Source organism: Pelophylax lessonae, assembly GCF_965119305.1.
Source record: "Pelophylax lessonae genome assembly, chromosome: 3".
NCBI lineage: Eukaryota > Metazoa > Chordata > Amphibia > Anura > Ranidae > Pelophylax > Pelophylax lessonae.
Genome location: NC_138770.1, coordinates 604,084,734 through 604,105,677, shown reverse-complemented (window position 1 = coordinate 604,105,677; position 20,944 = coordinate 604,084,734). Strand labels below are relative to the sequence as shown.

Here is a 20,944-nt window from a genome sequence, read left to right as displayed (position 1 = left end):
GTGCTGTTCAAACCACACGTGAGGTATCACAGTGATCGCCAGAGTGAGAGCAATAATTTAAAAAAAGAGCTACTCTAACTCTAAACTGGTAACCGTTAAAATTTTTTTAAAGCGTTGCCTATGGAGATTTTTATTGACCATAGTTTGTCGTCACTCAGCGTGACATCATCTTTCACAATATACAAAAAAAATGGGCTAACTTTACTGTTTATTTTTTTTTTTTTTTTATGCAGAGAAATGTATTTTTTCCAAAAAATTGTGTTTGAAAGACCGCTGCGCAAATACCGTGTGACAAAAAAAAAAAAAATGAAACGACCACCATTTTATTCGCCAGAGTTTTTGCAAAAAATATATATAATGTTTGAGGGTTCTAAGTAATTTTCTAGCAAAAAATACAGATTGTAAACATGTCTCAGAAATGGGCTCGGTCGAGAAGTGGTTAAACATCTGCTTTTGCCATACTATTGGGGATTGCGAGTCTGAAAAGTTTAATAATTTCCCCTTTGTAGGTCACTCACCTGAGTCTGGATCAACAGCTGCTCCGCCTTTAACAGTTAACTTTATCTTTTTCTCAGACTTGCTGCTCCCTGAAAGAAAAAAAAAAAAAAAAAACTTTGTAGAGGTACTTTTTTGTTGGCTTGTGGGTGTATAAACTGATACGAAGGGATTGCCGTCCTTTGTACATCTGGTCACCATTAACCTTTTTCTTTTATAACTATGTGGTATAGTTGTGCTCATAGGTTTACATACCCTGGTATAATTTAGGATTTCTTGGCCATATTTCCAAGAATATGAATAACAAACTTTTTTCACTCATGGTTAGCGTTTGGCTGAACCCATTTATTATCAATCAACTGTGTTTACACAACAGAAACCACCCAAATAACCGTATCAAAAGTTTACATACACTAGTTCTTAATACTGTGTCTTGCCCCCTTGAACATCAATGACAGCTTTAAGTCTTTTGTGGTATTTGTGTATGAGGCTCTTTATCTTCTCATTCTTCCTGGCAAAAAGCCTTGAGTTCCTGTAAATTCTTGGGCGGTCTTGCATGAACTGCACGTTGGAGATCTCCCCAGAGTGGCCCAATGATATTGAGGTCAGAAGACTGAGATGGCCACTCCAGAACCTTCACTTTATTCTGCTGTAGCCAATGACAGATCAACTTGGCCTTGTGTTTAGGATCATTGTCATGTTGGAATGTCCAAGTACGTCTTATGTGCAAGCTTCCGGGCTGATGAATGCAAATTTTCCTCCAGTATTTCTTGATAACATACTGCATTCATCTTGCCATCAATTCTGATCAAATTTCCTGTGCCTTTGTAGCTCACGCATCCCCAAAACATCAGCAAAACACCTCCGTGTTTCACTGTAGAAATGGACAATTCATCATGGCCTTGTTGACTCCTCTCCAAATGTAGCGTTTATGGTTGTGGCCAAAAAGCTAAATTTTGGTCTCATCACTCCAAATTACTTTGTCCCATAAGGTTTGAGGCTTATCTCTGTGCTGTTTGGCGTATTGTAGGCGGGATATTTTGTGGCATTTGTGTAGTAATGGCTTTCTTCTGGCGACTCGACCAAGCAGCCCATCTTTCTTCAAGTGCCTCCTTATTGTACATCTTAAAACAGCCACACCACATGTTTTCAGAGAGTCCTGTATTTCACCTGAAGTTATTTGTGGGTCTTTCTTTGCATCCCAAACAATTTTCCTGGCAGTTGTGGCTGAAATTTTAGTTGGTCTACCTGACCGAGGTTTGGTATCAACAGAACCCCCCCATTTTCCACTTCTTGATTAGAGTTTGAACATTGCCGATTGGCATTATCAATACCTTAGATATCTTTTAATATCTCTTTCCTGTTTTATACAGTTCAACTACCTTTTCCTGCAGATCCTTTGACAATTCTTTTGCTTTCCCCATGACTCAGAATCCAGAAACGTCAGTGCAGCACTGGATGAAAGATGCAAGAGTCTGTCAGGAGTCCAGAAACTCATTGACTTTTTATACACACTAATTACAAGCAAACAGATCACAGGTGAGGATGGTTACCTTTAATAGCTATTCAAACCCCTTTGCATCAACTTTTTGCATGTTACCAGGCCAAAATCACCAGGGTATTTAAATTTTTTATCAGGGTAATTTGGGTAGTTTCAGTTGTCATTATTATTTAAAAAGTATAAACACAGTTGATTGATAATAAATTGCTTCAGCCAAACACTAACCACGAGTGAAAGAAAAGTTTTTGGGTTATCATTCATATCCTCGGAAAAATGGCCAAGAAATCAAATTCTGCCAGGGTGTGTAAACTTATGAGCACAACTGTATGCCTACAGCACAGCATTAAAGATAAACCGTATATCTGGCTTGTAAAATAAAAATTTTCAAACAGTGGGGGGGGGGGGGGGGGGGGGAGACAAAAAACAAAAAAAAAAAACGAATCTGCTATAGTTTGCTGTGCCCATACCCCATACACAAAGCACTTACCCTGCTCCTCCTTTACTTTGCCAGCACTCTTCCCAAGCCCTGACTTTGATTTTGCCTGGGGCTCTGGTCTTGCCTCCTGTTTTATTTCTGCACCCCAAGTAGAGATGCCATGTTGGGTAAGCAGGTCCTGGAAGCTCTTGCCAGACTGCAGCTCATTCAGAAAGTCCTCGCTCACCACCCGAATATTGGCTGCCTTTACATCCTCCATTTTCTTACTCATCTTCTCGACCTCCTCTGTAAATATGCAGAGTAAAAGTTTGGTCAATATCAACATTTCAAAGAAGAATTCTGCTACTTGCATCTAAACCGATCAAATTAAATAAACCCAGTCTCATGACAAAAAACATGGCCCTTTGTACAAAATTACATGCATGAAGAAAAAGCTGGGCCTTTTCCAACCTAGATAACTGTAGTAAAGTTTAATGTAAAGGGAACAAGAAGAAATACGAAAACCCCATCTAGAGATTGACCAACAGGTCCAGGGGTCTGCCCCTTAAAAAAAACTAAACAAAGTTGAAGAGGCACAATCAGAGGAAGCAAAATCCAAAAGGTTCTAAGGACTTGTACCCCCACAGGTATGCGATCACCCAACAATAACAGTCAAACATAGGAAACTATTAAGACATAAAAAACGATTTGCAGCCAACTTAATTGGCCTTTGCAACTATAATGGCATCCAACATTCTGAAAAAGCATTCTATAAGATTTTTGTGCCCATTCAGCCAAAAAAAAAACATTTGTGAGGTTGGTTACTAATGTTGAGAAAACTCAGCTTGCACTCACGGTTTAAATTTTTTCTAAAGGTTCTCAAGTAGGGTTGTGGTCATACAAAAGGTTAAAAATAGGATTTTTCCTTCAACTTACTTGTAACATCCTTTTCTTGGAGTACATCATGGGACACAGAGCCGGTAATAATGACTATCTGGGTTATACTCTATCTTTAGGTGATTGGACACTGGCAACCAATAGACAGAAAATTCCTTCCATATAACCCCTCCCATACAAAAAGAACCTCAGGTTTTTGAAGCAAGCAATGAAAATCCCAGAAAAGAGGGGAGGGACCTCTGTGTCCCGTAATGTACTCCAAGAAAAGGATTTTACAGGTAAGTTGAAGGAAAAACTGGATGGATTTTTGTCTTACTGCAAAATCCTTTTCTCTGATGTTCATTGACGGACACAGCTTCATATCTTCTTTGACAGATGGGTTATGCTGCTATTCCTAGGAGTAGGACACTAGGCGGAAAAGGGTTAACAAAGCTTAACTATGCCTATAGGGCAGGCCCAGATGGTATACTCCCACTTCCTGCTCTAGGATCTAAGTTTAGTAACAAGCAGTGTCAGAAGAATACATAACTCAACTCCACAGAGGGGTGGGTGCTGCGTCCGTCAATAAACATCAAAGAAAAGGATTTTACCGGAAGACAAAAATCCAGTTTTTGCTTTCGTTCATTGACAGACACCGCTTTATATCCTCTTTGACAGATGGACATCCCAAAGCAGTATCGGCATGAGGGGTGGGAAAAAAACACAGCAATAAACAAAATTCCCAAAAAGAGGCTAAACTTAACCAACCAGGTACACCAGGAGGTGAACCAGGAACAACTGGAGCTCACCTATCAGAAAAAAACACCATCAAGAGGCAGAAGTCTCTGCCACAGCGGCCTGCAAAACTTTGCGGCCAAAGGCAGCATCTGCAGATGCAAAAATATCCACCTTGTAGAACTTGGTGAATGTGTGTACAGACACCCAGGTGGCTGCTTTGCAAACCTAGACCACTGACGCCTGATGATGGAAGGCCCAGGAGGCACTAAGCGCCCTGGTGGAATGCGCCTCAACAGGGAAAGGATGAACCTGACCCTTAACGGAGTAGGCCTGCACCACCGTTTGCCTGATACATCTGGAAATGGTCACAGCAGATGCAGCCTGCCCCTTACGAGGAAAATCCGTAAGAATAAACAAGGAATCTGATTTCCAAATAGGCTCAGTCGCCATCAAGTACACCCTGATATCCCAGAACACATCCAAAGAATTCAAAGCAACCTCTTTTGGATGGTTTGGCTTAGGACATATTGAGGGCAACACAATGTCCTCATTTAAGTGGAACCACTAAACGACCTTAGGAAGGAACGACTGACAGGGACGAAGCACCACTTTGTCCCTGTGAACCACTAGGTAAGGTGACCGACAGGACAACACAGACAGCTCCGAGACCCTGCGTGCCGAAGTGATAGCCACCAGGAAAGCTACTTTCGGTGACAAGGTAAGCAGAGGAATTTCACGCATATTCTCAAAAGGCGGTCTTTAAAGAACCAATCGTACCAGATTAAGATCCCACGGAGGCACCAGGGATCGCACCGGAGGGAATAGGTGGCGAAGTCCCTGCATGAAAGTGTGAACCAAGGAATTCGTGGCCAACGGTCTTTGGAAGAAAATTGCCAAGGTTGAAATCTGGCCCTTAATGGTGCCCAAGGCCAAAGCTGATCTACACCTCTTTGAAGAAACTCCAGCAGACGTGATACGGAAAAAAGGAACAGGGGAAACCCCCCCCAAGACTCACACCAAGTAACATACGATTTCCAAACCCGATGATAAATCTTCAGAGAAGTAGATTTTCAAGCTTTTAACAGAGTAGGAATCACAGAATCTGACAACTTCCTATCCTTCAATATCTGGCTTTCAATAGCCAGGTCGTTAAAGCCAGCGACCGTAAAGCAGGATGGAAGATCGGTTCTTGAGTGAGATCTTCTCTGAAAGGAAGCCGCCAATGGGCATCGGCTACCAGTCTTACTAGGTCCGTGTAGCAGGCCCAAAGAAGCCAATTTGGGGCCACCAGAATCCCTTCTGCCTCGATTCTGCACAGAAGTTGCAGTGGAGAAAAGGTAGAAATCAGACGATACCAGCCCCAAGGGGCCACCAGAGTGTCTGCGACGTTGGCTAGAGGATCCCGAGACCTTGCAACAAATCTCATGACCTTCCAGTTGAGACGAGAAGCCAACAGGTCCACATCGGGGGTCCCCCACCGGATACATAGTTGTTGAAACACTTCCGGGTGTAGGGATCATTTGCCCGGACACAGTGCCTGTCGACTGAGGTAGTCCGCCTGCCAATTTTCCACCCCTGGAATGCGCACAGCAGAGGGGGCTGGAACGAGGCGATCTGCCCAACGTGGGATGCCAGCCACTTCTTTGGTCACTAAGGCACTTTTGGTGCCCCCTTGGTGATTGATATATGCCACAGCCGTGGCGTTGTCTGATTGAATCCTTACCGGACACCGCTGCAGACGATCCGTACACTGGGACAGGCAAAACCTGATCACTCGAATTTCCAGGATGTTGATCAGCAGACTGGACTCCTCCCGAGACCAGAACCCTTGGGCTGATTCCATGCCCAGGACACCTCCCCACCCAGACAGGCTGGCGTCCGTGGTAACCACTGTCCAGAACAGGGGGAGAAAAGACTTTCCCTGTCAAAGCGCCGGGGAGCGGAGCCACCAAAGCAGAGATCCTCTCGCAACCCAACTCAACAGGATCAGATTGTCCAGGAACTGTGGATTCTTGTCCCATTTGGATAGAATCTCCTTTTACAGATGTCTGGTATGGAACAACCTCAAAGGTGGAACCCATCAGGCCCATCACCTGCATGCAAGTTCTGAGAGACAACCGGCGATTGGACAACAATCGCATGCTGCAACTTCAAGAGTTTAGTTTCTAGGAGAAACACCCAGGCTGAGGCTGAATCCAGAGTCAGCCCCAGGAAGTCCAATTTGTTTGAAACTTTTGAAAATTCAGAGTCCAGCCGAATTCCTGCAGAGTTTGCAATGTGATGCCCAGATCCTCCTTCAGGACTGATGACGATTACGCCCTCAGAAGAAGATCATTCAGGTACCCCAGTACCGAAATCCCCCTCTTTCTGAGTAAGGCTAAAACCAGAGCCAACACTTTTGTGAACACCCGAGGAGCTGAGGCGAGACCAAAGGGCAACGTCACAAATCGATAATGCTCCCCGCCTATGGCAAAACGAAGAAAACGCTGATTCCCAATGTAGATTGATTATGAAGGTAAGCATCTGTGATATTGATGGGAGGCCAGAAAGTCACCTTGATGAAGGAAAGCTAAAACTGTGCGAATGGATTCCATTCTGAATTTCTGAACCCGCACAAAGTGATTCAGGGCCTTGAGATCCAGGATTGGGTGAACCTTCCCCTCCTTCCTAGGGACCATAAAAAGGTTTGAATAAAGCCCCTGAAAACGTTCAGACTTTGGAACTGCTACTATGACACCTTGTGACAAAAAATTCTGCACCACTCCCAAATGGCCTTGAAGTCGATCCGAGGACAGATGCAGATTGGAAAGGAAGAACCTTGCCAGGGGCAAGGATCGAAACTCGATCTTGTAACCGGACCAAATCAACACGAGTACCCATTTGTCTTGGATGAATGAGATCCATGGGTTGGGAAAGAAAAAGATGCCCCCAACCCCTAGTATGGGTGAGGGCATCCCTTCAGGCAGAGGAGGGCTTATCTGCAAGACCAGAGGAGCCCTTCTTGGACTCGCCACTCCAGGGTCTCTAGGAACCCCCTGTGAAGGGGCGGGAGGATTTAGAACCCTTGTCCTGCGACCAAGTTGGACGAAAGGGCCGCTTGTGAGCCAAAAAGACAGGACAACGTTTGCAGCGAGGCTCTCCGTTTTTAGTAATTTGCGGTCTTGCCCCCCGGGAGACCCTTTATGATCTCTTCCATGGAAGCTCCAAACAAGCGGTCTCCCACAAAGGGGAGATCCATCAGCACCTTTTTGGAGGCCTGGTGCACAGACCATCATTTCAACCAAAGCAGGTCACCGCTTCACCGACGCCCTGCAGGCTAACGGGGCTTCATCCAGGGAGGCATCAAAAATATACTGCAACCCCTGTATTAACTGGTCCGCCAGCTCCGCCATTTTACGAGGGTGCTGACCCTTTTTCAAATCCTGGCGCTTCGCTCACTCATTCAAGGTCTGGGAGACCAAGATTATGGCAATCAACGGCCTAAGGCTTGAACCTGCCACTGTAAAAAGCTTGCAGACCAAAGATTCAGCCTTCCTATCTGCAGGGTCCTTCAAGGAGGGAGCGTCCTCCACTGGTAATAATGTGACTTTATTTAGCCTAGAAACCCGAGTCCACCACCAGTGGCATTGTCAGTCTCTTTAGGAGGGACTCCTCAAAAGGATACCTCCTAGTGAAACGCTTTGGTATGCCAGCCATGTGTTTCAGGGACCCCCACTGGCTAGTGACAATCTCGTCGAAATAGGCAGGAAAGGGGAACACCTTAGTCACTCTGGATGGCCTGCTGGTGCCAAATTGCACTGGTACGGCCGATGAAGAATTCACTGTGTCCTCCATTTTTTAAGTTTTTAAAGATACAATCAGTGCCTCAACAAGAGCTTTTTCTTGTGCAGAGATGGTAGAAGAGGAATCATCCTCACTATCAGAGCACTCGAATTGCGTGGATGCAGACCCCGTTGGGTGACTTGTCTGCGACGACCACATCCGCCTCAGAATCTGAGGAGGCAGAGTAAAAGGGGTGAAGGCGGAGGGCGCTTTTTGCCAGGTCTCTTTTGTAAGACCATGTCCACTTTAGATCCCAGAGACTGCAGGACTGCCGTCATGGCCGCCATAGCAGAGTGGGACCCGGAGGATCCCCCCCCTCTGAGAGCGGGACAGGTGGTGAGACATGTTCTACAGGCTCCATGGCACCCTGGGGCCACAGTAAGATAAAACTGTGTAAATTTATCAATAGGCTTTGAAAATCCCCCCACAGGTCCCAGCAATACTACAATAGAGGAACAGGAAGGGAGATACCACCCTAGGACTCACCACCAAATGTGTCTCAGCAAGGAGCAGGGAAGAGAGCACCAATAGCCTGCAACACACCGATCCGAGAGAAAGCGTAAAAGGCTGTGCTGTCACTAGAGGCCGCCCGCCGAGCACCTCTCCATGCAGCTACAAAAAAATGGCCACCGTATATCTTTAGGAACCACCAAAACATGGCCGCTGATCTCTGGGAAAATGACCACAGAGCCGAAAGCATCAGTACTACGAATTAGTGCTGCCATTTTTAAATAGACTTTGACTGCTAGGACTACATCAAGAGAATGCAACAATTTCTCCTCCTTAGTCTGAGGACTTGGAAAAAAGGAAGGGAGAACAATATCTTGGTTTATATGAAAACCAGAAACTACCTTAGGCAAAAAAAGCCATATGACAGCGTAAAACCATTTTGTCCTGATAGAAGGATCAAAAATGGCTCTTTGCAGGAAAGAGCTGCCAATTCAGACACCCTTCTGGTCGAGATTATGGCAACCAAAACAACAATTTCCTTATCAAGAAAACCAAGGGAATATGCCTGATAGGCTCAAAGGGTTACCTCTGTAGCACAGAGAGCACAAGATTTAAGTCCCAAGCACATAGGGGTGGCTTGACTGGTGGAACCGTGCGAATCACACCTTGCAAAAAATCCTGTACCAAGGAGTGCATTGCTATTGGTTTCTGAAAGAAAATAGACAAGGCGGAGATCTGCCCTTTAATGGTTCCTAATGCCAGCTTCAAGTCCACTCCTATTTGAAGAAAATAAAGAATTCTTCCAAAGACATACTTACGAGGATGCCATCTCTTGCATTCACACCAAGAAATGTAGGATCTCCAGACCCTATAATAGATTCTCCTAGAGACAGGTATTCTGTCATTTATCAACGTAGCCAGAGCTGGACCAGAAACTCCACAATCACTTAAGATTCTGGTCTCAATGGCCAAATCGTCAAATTCAGCGACCGTAAGGTAGGGTGGAATATGGGACCTTGGGAGAGCAGGTCTGGATGACATGGAAGCAACCATGGCTCCCCTACTGCTAATTTCATGCTTTCCACATACCAAGGTCTCCTGGACCAAGCCGGAGCCACTAGGATCACCGGCTTCCCCTCCACCTGAATTCTGCTCAACAGACGAGGCGAAAGCTGGACCAGAGGGAAAGCATAAATCAGATTGAACCGAAACCAAGGTATCACTAAGGCATCTGTTCCGATCGCGATCGGATCCCTGGTTCTGGAAAAAACCTGTCGAGCTTGTTGTTGAACCTGGACGCTATTAAATCTACGTCGGGAGTACCCAAACATTGGCAGATCAGTTGAAATGTTTCTCTGCCCAAGACAGGATTGTGGTTCACCTTCTGCACTGATTGGCTTCCGGTTCCCCCCTGATGGTTGATATAAGCCAGTCGCGTTGTCAGACTAAATCCTGACAGGACACTCCCGCAGTCTGGTCGTCCAAGAAACCAGCGCCAAAGGGGCTGCTCGGACCTCCAAGATATTGATGGGTAAAACCTTTTCTAACCGAGATCACCTCCACTGTATAGAGATTTCCTCCAGGAAAGCTCCCCAGCCGACAAGGCTGGTGTCTGTAGTTACTACCTTCCAGGTCACAGGCAGAAAAGATTTCCCCTTGCTTAGGTTGCTGAGGAAGAAAGAAACATTGGGGAATCCAGAGTTAAAAATTTTTTTCCAAGCGGACAAAATATTGTTCTGGAACTGTCTGGGGTGGAATTGCGCATAAGGGACTGCTACGAATGAGGACACCATCTTGCCTAGCAGTCACATGCACAGTCGTATAGAGGGAAACTTATTCCCTCTTACCAACCGCACCAGACCCTTCAGGGCCAGAACCTTTTTTGATGGCAGGAAAAACCTTTGCTCAGACCCACATATTTCAGAATCTGAACAGGCCTCAAGGCTGACTTTTCTAAGTTCACAATCCAACCCAGACCTTCTAAGAACTGGACGGTGCAGGAAACATTCCAATTTAGACCTGATCCTGACTGATTTTTGATCAGCAGGTCTAGGTAACCCATTACTGAGATGCCCTGAGATCTTAGAAGAGCTCACACCGGGACCAAGATTTTTGTAAACACCCAAGGAGCTGTGGCCAGACCGATCGGCAGAGTCAAACTGAAAATGGGACTGCCCTGCTGCAAAACACAGAAACCTCTGAGGGAGCCTGAAAATTTGTATCTAAGGAAGCAAGAAAATCTCCTCTTCTTTGAGAGGCTACCACAGAGTGGATTGATCCCATACGAAAAGACTGAAACGGTCTGATACTGGTTCAAAGCTTTGACCTAGAATGGGTCTTACCTCACCATTTGGTTTTGGCACTGTAAAGAGATTTGAGTAAAAACCAGTGAACCTTTCGCTAATTGGAACCTCCAGAATTACGCCCTGCACCAACAAATGTTCAGAGGCCAGGAACAAGGCCTTCTACTTTGACTTTCTATTCAAAGAAGGAGGAAACTCTCGGAACTCTATCATGTAGCCCCGTGCCACTGTGGAAAAGACCCGCCTGTCCTGCACCACTCCTCCCCTTGAAGGAGTGGGGGCGCCCCTTCATAAAGTGGATTTGGAACCACTTTTAACGGGCCTTTGGACCCAGGGTTTTTTCTGACCTTGATTTTGAGGTTTTCTAAACCCTGATGGCTAAGGCCATCGGAACTGCTTAGAAGCTGACGTGTTAGGAGATACTGATAACACTTGGAGCTTTAAAAGATGGATATTTAAGCCTCCTTTTACCTGCAAAAATTAGCTTTTTCCACCTGAAATCTTCTGGATGTATTTATCCATATCTTCACCAAAGCGACGTTACTCATGGAAAGGAAAAGCTGTCCGTAGTTTCTTACAAGGTAATTCTGCCAACCAATTCTTTAGACATAGTACTCTGTGCATATGAACAGAGAGAAGAACAACTCGGAAAATCTGTTGGATAGAATCCTTAAGGGCACCTACTGCAAAACACAAGGCGTAAGGAAACTCAGCCAAATCTTCAGAAGATTCCCCCTGAATAGGCAGACTTCTAGTCACCCTTTTAAAGTGATCCTTTAAGGATTGCCAAACTCCTATACCCGCTATAGCTGGTTGAACAGTAGAGCCAGCGACAATAAAGGAAGCTTTAAGTAAGGATTCCAACTTTTTATCTGCTGGATCCTTAAGTATCAAGGCAATTAAGCAAATATGCATGCAGTTCAAGGCAAATAAGCATATATGCTTTTATGCAATATGCGTTTATGTAAGCATGCGTTTTATGCAAATATACGTTTATGCAAACACGTGTTCCCGCAAACATGCAGCCACACAATTAGCAAGTATGCATTTCTGCAACAATGCGCTTACGCCAACATGAAAACACATGTCCGTGCATTTATGCAAGATGAGTTTATGCAAACATGTATGCAAGCATGTGCCCATGCAAAAAATGCACCTATGCAAGTAAGCAGGCATGAACATGTTTACTATGCTGCACCAACTCAACTGCACTTGGCCCCAACGGATTTTGCAGGATACGCCAAGCATATAGGCTCCTATATAGCCCTAATGCTGCTTCAAAACAGCCTAAAAATAAGATCCTTCACATGGTTCACCAAAAAAGGCCGCCCTTCTACTTCCTATCTATACAGGAGTAGGCTATTACTGAGCGAACTTGCGCCCTCTAGTGGCTGGAGGAGAAACTGCAGTCCAATACAGATCTCTCTTTTTTTTTTAAAAAGAGGAAAACAAAAAAAAAAATTACCAGTCCCGATGCAGGATCCTTAAAGGATCCAAACTTCACCCATCACGGTGAGCTTTGTCAGTCATCGGCCCTTCAAGGACCGGGTCCCCCTTTTTAATGGGGTCCACACCCTTGGACCTGTAGAGTACCCTGCTGGCTAACTCCTTGGGATAAAAAAAAAAATAGGGTTCCATTTATCAGGGTCCAGCGCCCAGATGGGTCACATTACAGGCAAAACCTTGGGTCTTCTAAGCCGAAGCTCAGGTACTATCCTTTTAGTGCTTGGCCATTCGGATCCGATCAGAACGCCCCTAAGCTGGGAACTCATTCTTAGGATTGAAGAGCTTTAACAGCCATGACCACCACCTTCAAGACACTGGTGAAAAAAACTGAAGTTCTTCCTGTATGGGAGGAGCTATATGGGAGAAATTTCCTGTCTATTGGTTGCCAGTGTCCAATCCCCTAAAGGTAGTGTATAACCCAGGTGTTATTATTACCGTCTGTGTGTCCCGTGATATATGATAAAGAAATGTATTTGTAGGACATTGCTGCTATAGGATTATATCAATACTGTACTTAGCCTGATGAGATCTGATTGTTAAGTCGGCACTGTGGTTTAATACTCTGGACACCACTTATGTATTTTCTGTTGTGTACTATGCTGTGCTATTTTGTTCCTTGGTCCTTTTATTTCAATAGAAAAAAAAAAAGGATTTGTATGCTGTAACATTAACAGTAATCTTCAGCTGAAATACCTAAACTCAATTTGGTGGGGTGGCTCTATGCAAGCCACAAAGGTACTTACTTTGGGTGCTGATGCATACTGTGGCTTTGTTGGCGGAGCCAGTCGTTTTTCCGCCTAGTTCTTCAATCAAGGCCTTAACATCATCTTTGCTCTTGGACAGCTTGCCGATAATCAAAACAGCCATATTGGTCAGCGGCTTGCCTATTGGGAAGGCAAATCCACAATTAGCAAAAACATGAGAAGAGCCTGTATAGGAACATGGGAAGTAAAAACTCCCCATTACTACCCTCAACCAGAATCCTGCAGCTACTCTCCCCAATGATACCCAGAAAATGACAGATTTCCTGCAACTATGACCTTCAGCTCAGCAAACTGATATCAGCTAATAATCCTTATTCTGTTAGATCCACTTTTGAGGGGTTTTTGCACGTTAAAAAAAAAAAAAAAAAAAAAACCTAATTAGGTCTGATGGTTTCTTAAAACCCAAAAACATTTTCCGAAAGCAGAGACCCTGTAGATCCAAACTTTTAGTAGATCCAAACTTTTATGTTACACGATGTGAACATACATTTTCAATAACAAAAATACACTAAAGTTAAACTTTTATGGCACACAAACGCAATTGAAATGCCCAATTTTTTGATAAAGTATAAAAGACGAAGTTGTGCAAAGGAAAAAGATACCAAATATGTTAAGCCTTAAATTGTGCATGCGAAATGGCAAACTTCAGTGCCAAGAACTCACAGGCGACACTTTAAAGGCCCTACCAGCCACAGTTAACTGTGAATCATTGCTCTCATTCTAGGATGCATGGGGATACACGGTATGTAGTGTAAATGGAATGTAAGTATTTAGGCACCCCCGACACGATTATGTTCGTATGCGCATGTACACTGGGGCAGGCTCAACATTTTCTGGGGGCTTTTAAGTGTCTGGATGTGACTTTTTTTTTTTTTTACATCCACCCCCCTCCCCCACTTAACTTTATTTCTAAAACATAGTGGGGTCAATGGGGAAGATGTGGGCTCCCCATTACCGGGGGTATATGGAAGCAATCTAGTGGCTGTACAACTGTCTGATTGCTTCCACCTGACAGCCAGCCAGTTGACTTATCATATTTACATGCACTCCAGGCTGTTGTAGCATTAAGGTGAAAAACCTTCTGTGCTGCAGCTCCCCCCCAGATCACCCTTTTCTTACCTGAGCCCGATCTGATCCAGTGGCGTACACGACCGCAGAGGCTCCAGCTGCTATCGCTCTCCTCATTAGACAGATTGATAGCAGCGGGAGCCATTGGCTTCCGCTGCTGTCAATACAATTCTTTGACAAGGACGCGGGGCCGAGTCCCACTGTCTGTCAATAAACGCAGCAGCAGGACTTGAGAACGAGCCCGCACGGATGCCCCCAGGGAAAGCAGCTTTCCGTGGGGGCACCTGATGAAGAGGAGGGGCCTGGAGTGCCGGCGGGGGATCCCAGAAGAAGAGGATCGGGGCTGCTCTGAGCAAAAGGATTACACAGAACTGCTAAGTATAGGCATGTTTACTATTTTTAGGTTTACAACCACTAAGTGGCAAACAATCTGAATTGTGTGCTAGTTCAGCAAAGTGAATTTGGAATGTTTGTTAGGGGTTACAGACAAACGCATGCCAGTAAATTCCCCCTCCATTTTTGATACTTAACGGCTAAAAAGCCCTAATCAGGATTTGTTTGCCATCTGTGTCCAATTAGGGAGCGTTTTCTGTCCTGTAGACGCAAATCGAAGTGAGGGGAAATCTCTGCATAAATAGGGGGAAATCTAGTTGACACTCAAGTAGGGAGCCACATTAAAATAAAGATTATCCCCACTATTTCTATTCTGATAGGCAGCAAGCATATAGAGTGGAAGACCAAAAAGATGGGCAGAAACATCCAAATATGGGGAAGAACGGAGCTGAATGTAAAAGGGAAGGGAATCTTTCTACAAGGCAGCCCAAGAACAAACCAGTGCTGTGTTTACCTTCAGGAACAACTTCCTCTTTAACTACTGTCTTAGCAGGTGCTGGAGCGCTGACAGGTGTTGGAGCTACAGTTGGAGGGAAGACTCTGTCCTGCCTCTTAAACTTGAACTTTTTCAAATATGGAACTTCGTGGAACTCCTGGATTAATAATGCAGTGAAAACCAAAATGAGAACTCTATAATCCATATTTCTAAATAAGGAGTCAAGTCCTCCCCCCCCCCCCTTACCTTTGGAATAACCCAATCCTTTCTATTGGGGGTTTGTGTTTTAGCAACACATTTGGTCCAGGCACTGATGTCCCCTGTACAGTAATAAGCATCAGTCTTGAATACAAACTGTCCCTGACATTCCTCGCAAGGAAGAAGAGCACCAAAAGCCATGCCGTCTGATACTCTGTCCAGGATCTGCAGCAAAAAAAAGAGGAAGGTTGGTCTTATGGGGAAGCTTGAAAAAAAAAAAAACAAACAAACAAACAAAAAAAAACCCCCCCCCATAAAAAAGATCCCCCTGGATGTGTAAATTCTATTTTGCCACTAGGTGAACCCTTTCACTGCCAGCCCTGTCGCAATTTTTGAACATAATTTAAAAAATCATTTTAAAGCGGAGTTCCACCCATAAGTGGAACTTCCGCTTTAGGTGGTTCTAACCCCCTGACATGCCACATTTGGCATGTCATTTTTTGGGGGGGGGGGGGGGGGGGGGAGCGGGTACCTAGTTTTGACAGGTACCCGCTCCCACTCGGAGCGCCGCGGCGCCCTGAGCGGAAGTTCTCCTCTCCCCCTCCCTCCCTGCAATCTTCTGGGACATGTCAGAGGTCCCAGAAGATTACCGGCCAATCACGACACGTAGCGCAACTCGTGCATGCGCAGTGAATACCCGGCTGTGAAGCCGCAAACTGTCACAGCCCGGTGCCCACACCAGTGATGCTGACGCCGCAGAGCAGAGAGGGAGAAGAGCGAGGCTTCGGGCGGCCGCATCGCTGGACCGTTGGACAGGTGAGTGTGTGAGGCTGAAACTCCGCTTTAAGCCTGAAGATTAGCTAAAACCACCAAATATAATTTTTTTTTAAAGCAGAAACCCTAGATAATAAGATAGTGGTAGTTAAACATTTTTTATATTTGCGGAACAGTTTATCAAGATGAAGATTTTCAGTAAAAAAATTTAACGAAAGTTAATTTTAGGGCACACAAATGCAATATATTATTCAATTTGAGGAGGTTGCGTCCAGTTAATAGATACCAAACACGTCAAGCTTTAAAATTGCACACACCTGTTAGGAAGACAAACTTCAGTACCCTCAATTTTCCATAAGCAACATTTGAAAAGCTCCTACAGGTCTTCACATTAGAGTTACCTGTAATTAATGGCCCTTGAATTATTGCTTTTAATGTAGCATGTGTGGAGATATGCAACATGTTTAGCGCAAGTGATGTTTTGTATGAAGTGCCCCTGACGGTTGTGTTTGCGTGTACAGGCCCACAAGTTTTAGTTTAGGTGCAACTTCCTTTTACTTTTTTCTTTCAATGTGCCTTTATTTATATCAAATAGGGGACAAAAAGTTATTTTTTGTGATAAATTTGTTACAGGTTCTCATAACAAGGCATCAAGGGTCTTTTAGACCCCTGAGATCTCCTCCACTGACAAAAAGTCCCCTATGAGATAATTTCCTTGTGACAGGTTCTCTTTATTGAGACACATCAGGAGTCTTTTAGACCTGTGGGGAATTTTGCAAACTTACAAGAAAGAAAACACAAATTAGGCTGGCAGCAATTACATTATTTTAAGTTATGCTATGTGAATAGGAACATGTACCAATAGTAAAGTACAGTAGCAATAATCCTAATAGGGCCACAAGAGTGGAAATACACTGCAAATTTCACAATAGTCATTCAGTATACTTACATTGGTTTCTCCCGACGGCACCTGCTGTTTGTTGGCTATAAGCAGCTCTTTAAGATCGTTGGTGCTGCAAACTTTCTTCAGTTCATCTTTTATACTCCAGACAAGCTCTGTCTGTTCCTATGTCAAGGCAAAAATCAAATCAGGGCTCAATATCCATAATTAAAAACAAAAAAGTAGCTTTCATAAAACAGCTAACCTTTAGACATTGCCTGCATAGTAACAGCATTTGTAGTTGGTTCAAGGGAGGTACAGATTCTTGCGCATTCCAAATTGTTCTGCACAATTTGTCTTTATGGACACAAAAGGCATTACTAAGAAAAGTAGAACATTTTGCTCAATGTGAACACAACATAACTGCCATTTTCCTAGCACCATTTTAATCAGCTCTCTGCTCAGGGAGCCCTGAGAGCTGAGTAATCAGCTGTGTTTGATCGCTCTGTTCTCAGATCCAGTTTGTCTGGATGATACAGGTTCTGCTGTAATTCTGGCACCTGCCCACAGCAGCGATGGTATCCATTTATACCCTTCTCTACACTGGGCTGTTCACAAAATACCCGGCCACAGCCGGATCAAAGTTGTGTCTGAAAATGGCCAAACGGTCCAGACCACATCCAAACAAGGAAAATAAATTTCTTTCTTGGTGAACTGGAGCTGGACAGGATGACAGAAAACAATGTCCTGGTTGTGGATAAAGGCCAAACAACCTTAGGCAACAAGAAAGTCCTGGGAAATCACACAGCTGCTATGCAGAACCAGAAGAGGTTCCCTAAAGCAAGTGTAGGCAACCTTAGAAAGGTGGAGATTAACATGAACAATATGAAAGAAGTTAAAGATCACCGGGAACAGTGTTGACCATTGTTGCCTCCTCGCTGCTTGATTTAGACCTATAACTGCTGTACTATCGTGCCACAATTACGTGCATTGCATGACACTAATAGGTTTAAATCGGGTGGTGAGGAGGGGACATATCGCCTCCTGATTACCTCTCAAACACGCTCCGGTCACTTTTCAGGGAAGCAGCGGTGCCTGCTACACTTGTTGCATCTGATGGCGGCACCTACAGGGCTCATTCTTGAGGTTGTTGGTAAAACCCTGCAGCTGAGCTGTGTTTGTACCACCTCCTATCCCTACTGCCTTAAAGGGATTATTTCACTTTAAGCTACAGAAGCAGCAGTCGAGGGTGTTCACATTATGCGGCAGGAGTTTTACCCCTTGTATCACAACCTATTTAGGTGAATAGGGCCACTCTGCAAGCACCCCGCAATCGCAGTCTGCTAGTGCGGGGACCAAGGGGTTAAAGCAGGTGGTGAGGAGGTGATACAATGACTCTTCACCTCCTGCTTTAACCCCTTGTTCGGTGTACTGCACAAGGCTGCAAGGTGCTTGCTGAGCGGCCCTATTCACTTGAATGGGTCAAGCTTGGCAGTCACTACAGCAGGCAAACATGAAAGGATGCATAATTCCTGCTGTGGCACGTGTATACCCCTTGACAGTGCAGCTAAAGAGGATGCATTTGGGGGTTGTCCTGAGCCCCCTATAATAGTCACTTGCTCTGTTACAGCAGATCAGTATAGTGTGGTCTTGAAATGCACTGACCTGAACAAAATAGCCAGCAGATAAAGGACAGGAGTCCACTGTCAGTACACTACAGCAAACAGGAGCTCTTTTACTTTGTCTCTGTCTCTTGCAGCTACTGCAAGGACTCATATGGTCCGAAGGCAGGGATACAGAAAATGGTGTGCAGTTGATATCACTCTGCCGAAGACTGCAGCCGGAACTAGAGAAGCAGTGTTAGCATCCTGCGGCCTGTCCTAATTCCAGAAATAGTCCCATGTACAAAAGGTTCTAATCAAAGAGTGAGGGACCAAGAGTCTCCGAAAGAAGATAGAAAGGACAGCAACTTGCCCTTTAAAAGTGCTGACAGCCAAAAGCTGGAACAGGCCAGACTACAAGAAGATTCATCCCAGAGAGACCCACACCATGTGAAGTAAGCCTCCCCTGTCTGATAATTGGCCTTGCAGGAAGTAGCCTTCCCAGCTTTTAGTATTGTAGGAATCAAAAGATTCAGAGATGCCCCATTGTCTCAAAACCTGGGCTCCAACAATCATGCGGTTAAAACCAACAACTGTTAAGTAGGATGGCAAATCAGTCCTTGAAAGAGAAGATCCTAATGATCTGGCAGAGCTCATGGAGCATCTCCCAGGATTCAGAAGTCTTACCAGGTCAGCATACCACTTCTGGCTGGGCTGGATCAAAACAATAAGGATATCAGGAATGGCCTCCATCTTGATTCTGAAGCAGACATGGTGCTAAGGAGGCGCCAGAGCATTCCACTTCCTTTTTCAACAGGGGGTCAACCACAGTAGTAGTAAGATTTCCTCATGGATTTTGACCAGCTAGCCTTGGAACAGCACAGTAATGTCTTGCGCAATACAAACAAAGCAATGTATGTATCTAAATTTGTAAGTATGTAAAATCAATAAAATGATTACATTTCTCATGTAATGGTTGGGTTTTGAATATTATGCCATATGACTTTTGCAGAAAACATCACCAACTTTCCCCAAAAAAGCAGACTAACTGTGGTTCTTTGAAAGCAAGAGCAGCAGTGGGGAGTGCTTCCCTTATGCAGTTATTTCAGGAAAGAGCACGGAGCACATGTGACACTCCACCCATTAGACGATGTCCGCACTCAGTTCCATGGCATAAATTTCTTCCATGGTGAAAACCAAGCATGAAAACAAAACATTTTTAAAGTCGCCTATAAATTTGAAGAAGCTTTTGTTGATTGGACTGACTTTGCTTAATTACAAAAGTGATTCTGCAGAAACAGGACAAGCAATGGCTATAGCTTTAGATCCAGGAAGTACTTTGAATCCAACATTTTACTAGAACGGTGTCTAAAAACTGCTCTATGCAGAACTCAGTGCTCAAAGGTCCTTTCCAGGCTATCCCTACAATATCCAGTCCAGTAGGGTCTAGACACAGTCTTCCAAAAGCCACACTGAGAATGGCTACCCAGGGATTTGGAATGGAAAGGAGGCGCTTCTAGTTGTGATGTAGAGAAAAGTCTTGACTGAAGAAGAAAAAAATCTTGACGTGTTAGTAAGAAAACAGTGCTAGCATAAATCTTCCCAACTGAACAAGACAAAAAAAAAAATGAGGCAAGCCAGTAGTAGGAGGGGTTATCCTGGGTTTTTTTTTTTTTTTTTGGTAGTGCCAAATCCTCTAGTAAGCAGCAATATAACCCAACAATGAAAGACTTCCCATGTCCCTCGACAAGAAGAAATTACCATCACCCTAAAAGAGCTACCAATGAAAGTATGACCTATAGGTAATCATCTTACCTTTAGCAGCTTTTCTAGTTTAGATTCCTTTTCCTTTTCTTTTTTTAGTTTCTTCTTGGACACAGCAGATCCATCCAGCTCATCCCCTTTTCTCTTTCTATCACAAAAAAAAAATGTATTTTCCTTTTCAAAATTAAGTTCGAACAGTGGTTATAAAAGCACATTTTTTAAATAATAATCATGTCTATAATTACATGCTCTGTGCAATCCTCTTCTCGGGTCCCCCATCAGAGCTCCTGGCTCCTCTCTTGCTGGTGCCCCCAATAGGAAACCCAATCCCATGGGGGCACCCCTGAGGACTCACTCCCGAGCCCTGCTGCTGTGTCCATACACAGACAGCGGGACTTGGTTCTGTTCCGCACCCTCCCCCCCCCCCCCCCATCATCACCGGAGTTTATTGACAGAAGTAGCCAACGACTCCTGCTGCTATCTGTTTGCAGAGTGAGGAACACAGCGGCAAGAGCCGTTGCTCTCGTGCAGGTCGCTGGATCGGGCTCAGGTAAGAATAAGGGGGGAATGTGGGAATCCTGCAGCAGAGAAAGTTTACCTTAATGCATAGATTGCAAAAAAAAAAAAAACCTTGAGGCTTTAGAACCACTTTAAAGTCCACATGTACACCTATTTGCAGAGTGAATGTGTGGTTCTTGGAATAATTCCCTTAACAGACATTAAAACAGAAGTATGACAAAAGCTTTGTGCAGCAGTGAGAAGCTCTGTAAAATCTCAGAACTGTGTGGACAGGAATAATATCCTTTAGCAGAGAAAAAAAAACCCAGCTTGGTTACATGTATTTCATCAGTGTATTTAGGTTCTTGCTTGGAGTCCAGCTTTAATGCTGGACATTTGGTAGATCATACAAGCACAGGGCCCTAGACTGTGATGTGTAATATGGATCCCATCTGCACTATA

At 44.5% G+C, this 20,944-nt stretch overlaps 1 protein-coding gene across 1 annotated transcript in view; it reads right to left on the bottom strand.

Annotated features, from left to right (window-relative positions):
* PARP1 (poly(ADP-ribose) polymerase 1) overlaps positions 1-20,944 on the bottom strand; it is a 115,906-nt gene that overhangs the window by 38,890 nt on the left and 56,072 nt on the right. Inside the window, exons 5-11 of the mRNA XM_082251639.1 lie at positions 20,036-20,132; positions 16,689-16,805; positions 15,014-15,190; positions 14,786-14,924; positions 12,850-12,990; positions 2,484-2,717; positions 519-587 (exon numbers count right to left, since the gene is read on the bottom strand). Of these exons, the coding sequence (XP_082107765.1) occupies positions 519-587; positions 2,484-2,717; positions 12,850-12,990; positions 14,786-14,924; positions 15,014-15,190; positions 16,689-16,805; positions 20,036-20,132 (974 nt within the window). The remainder of the gene's footprint in view (positions 1-518; positions 588-2,483; positions 2,718-12,849; positions 12,991-14,785; positions 14,925-15,013; positions 15,191-16,688; positions 16,806-20,035; positions 20,133-20,944) is intronic.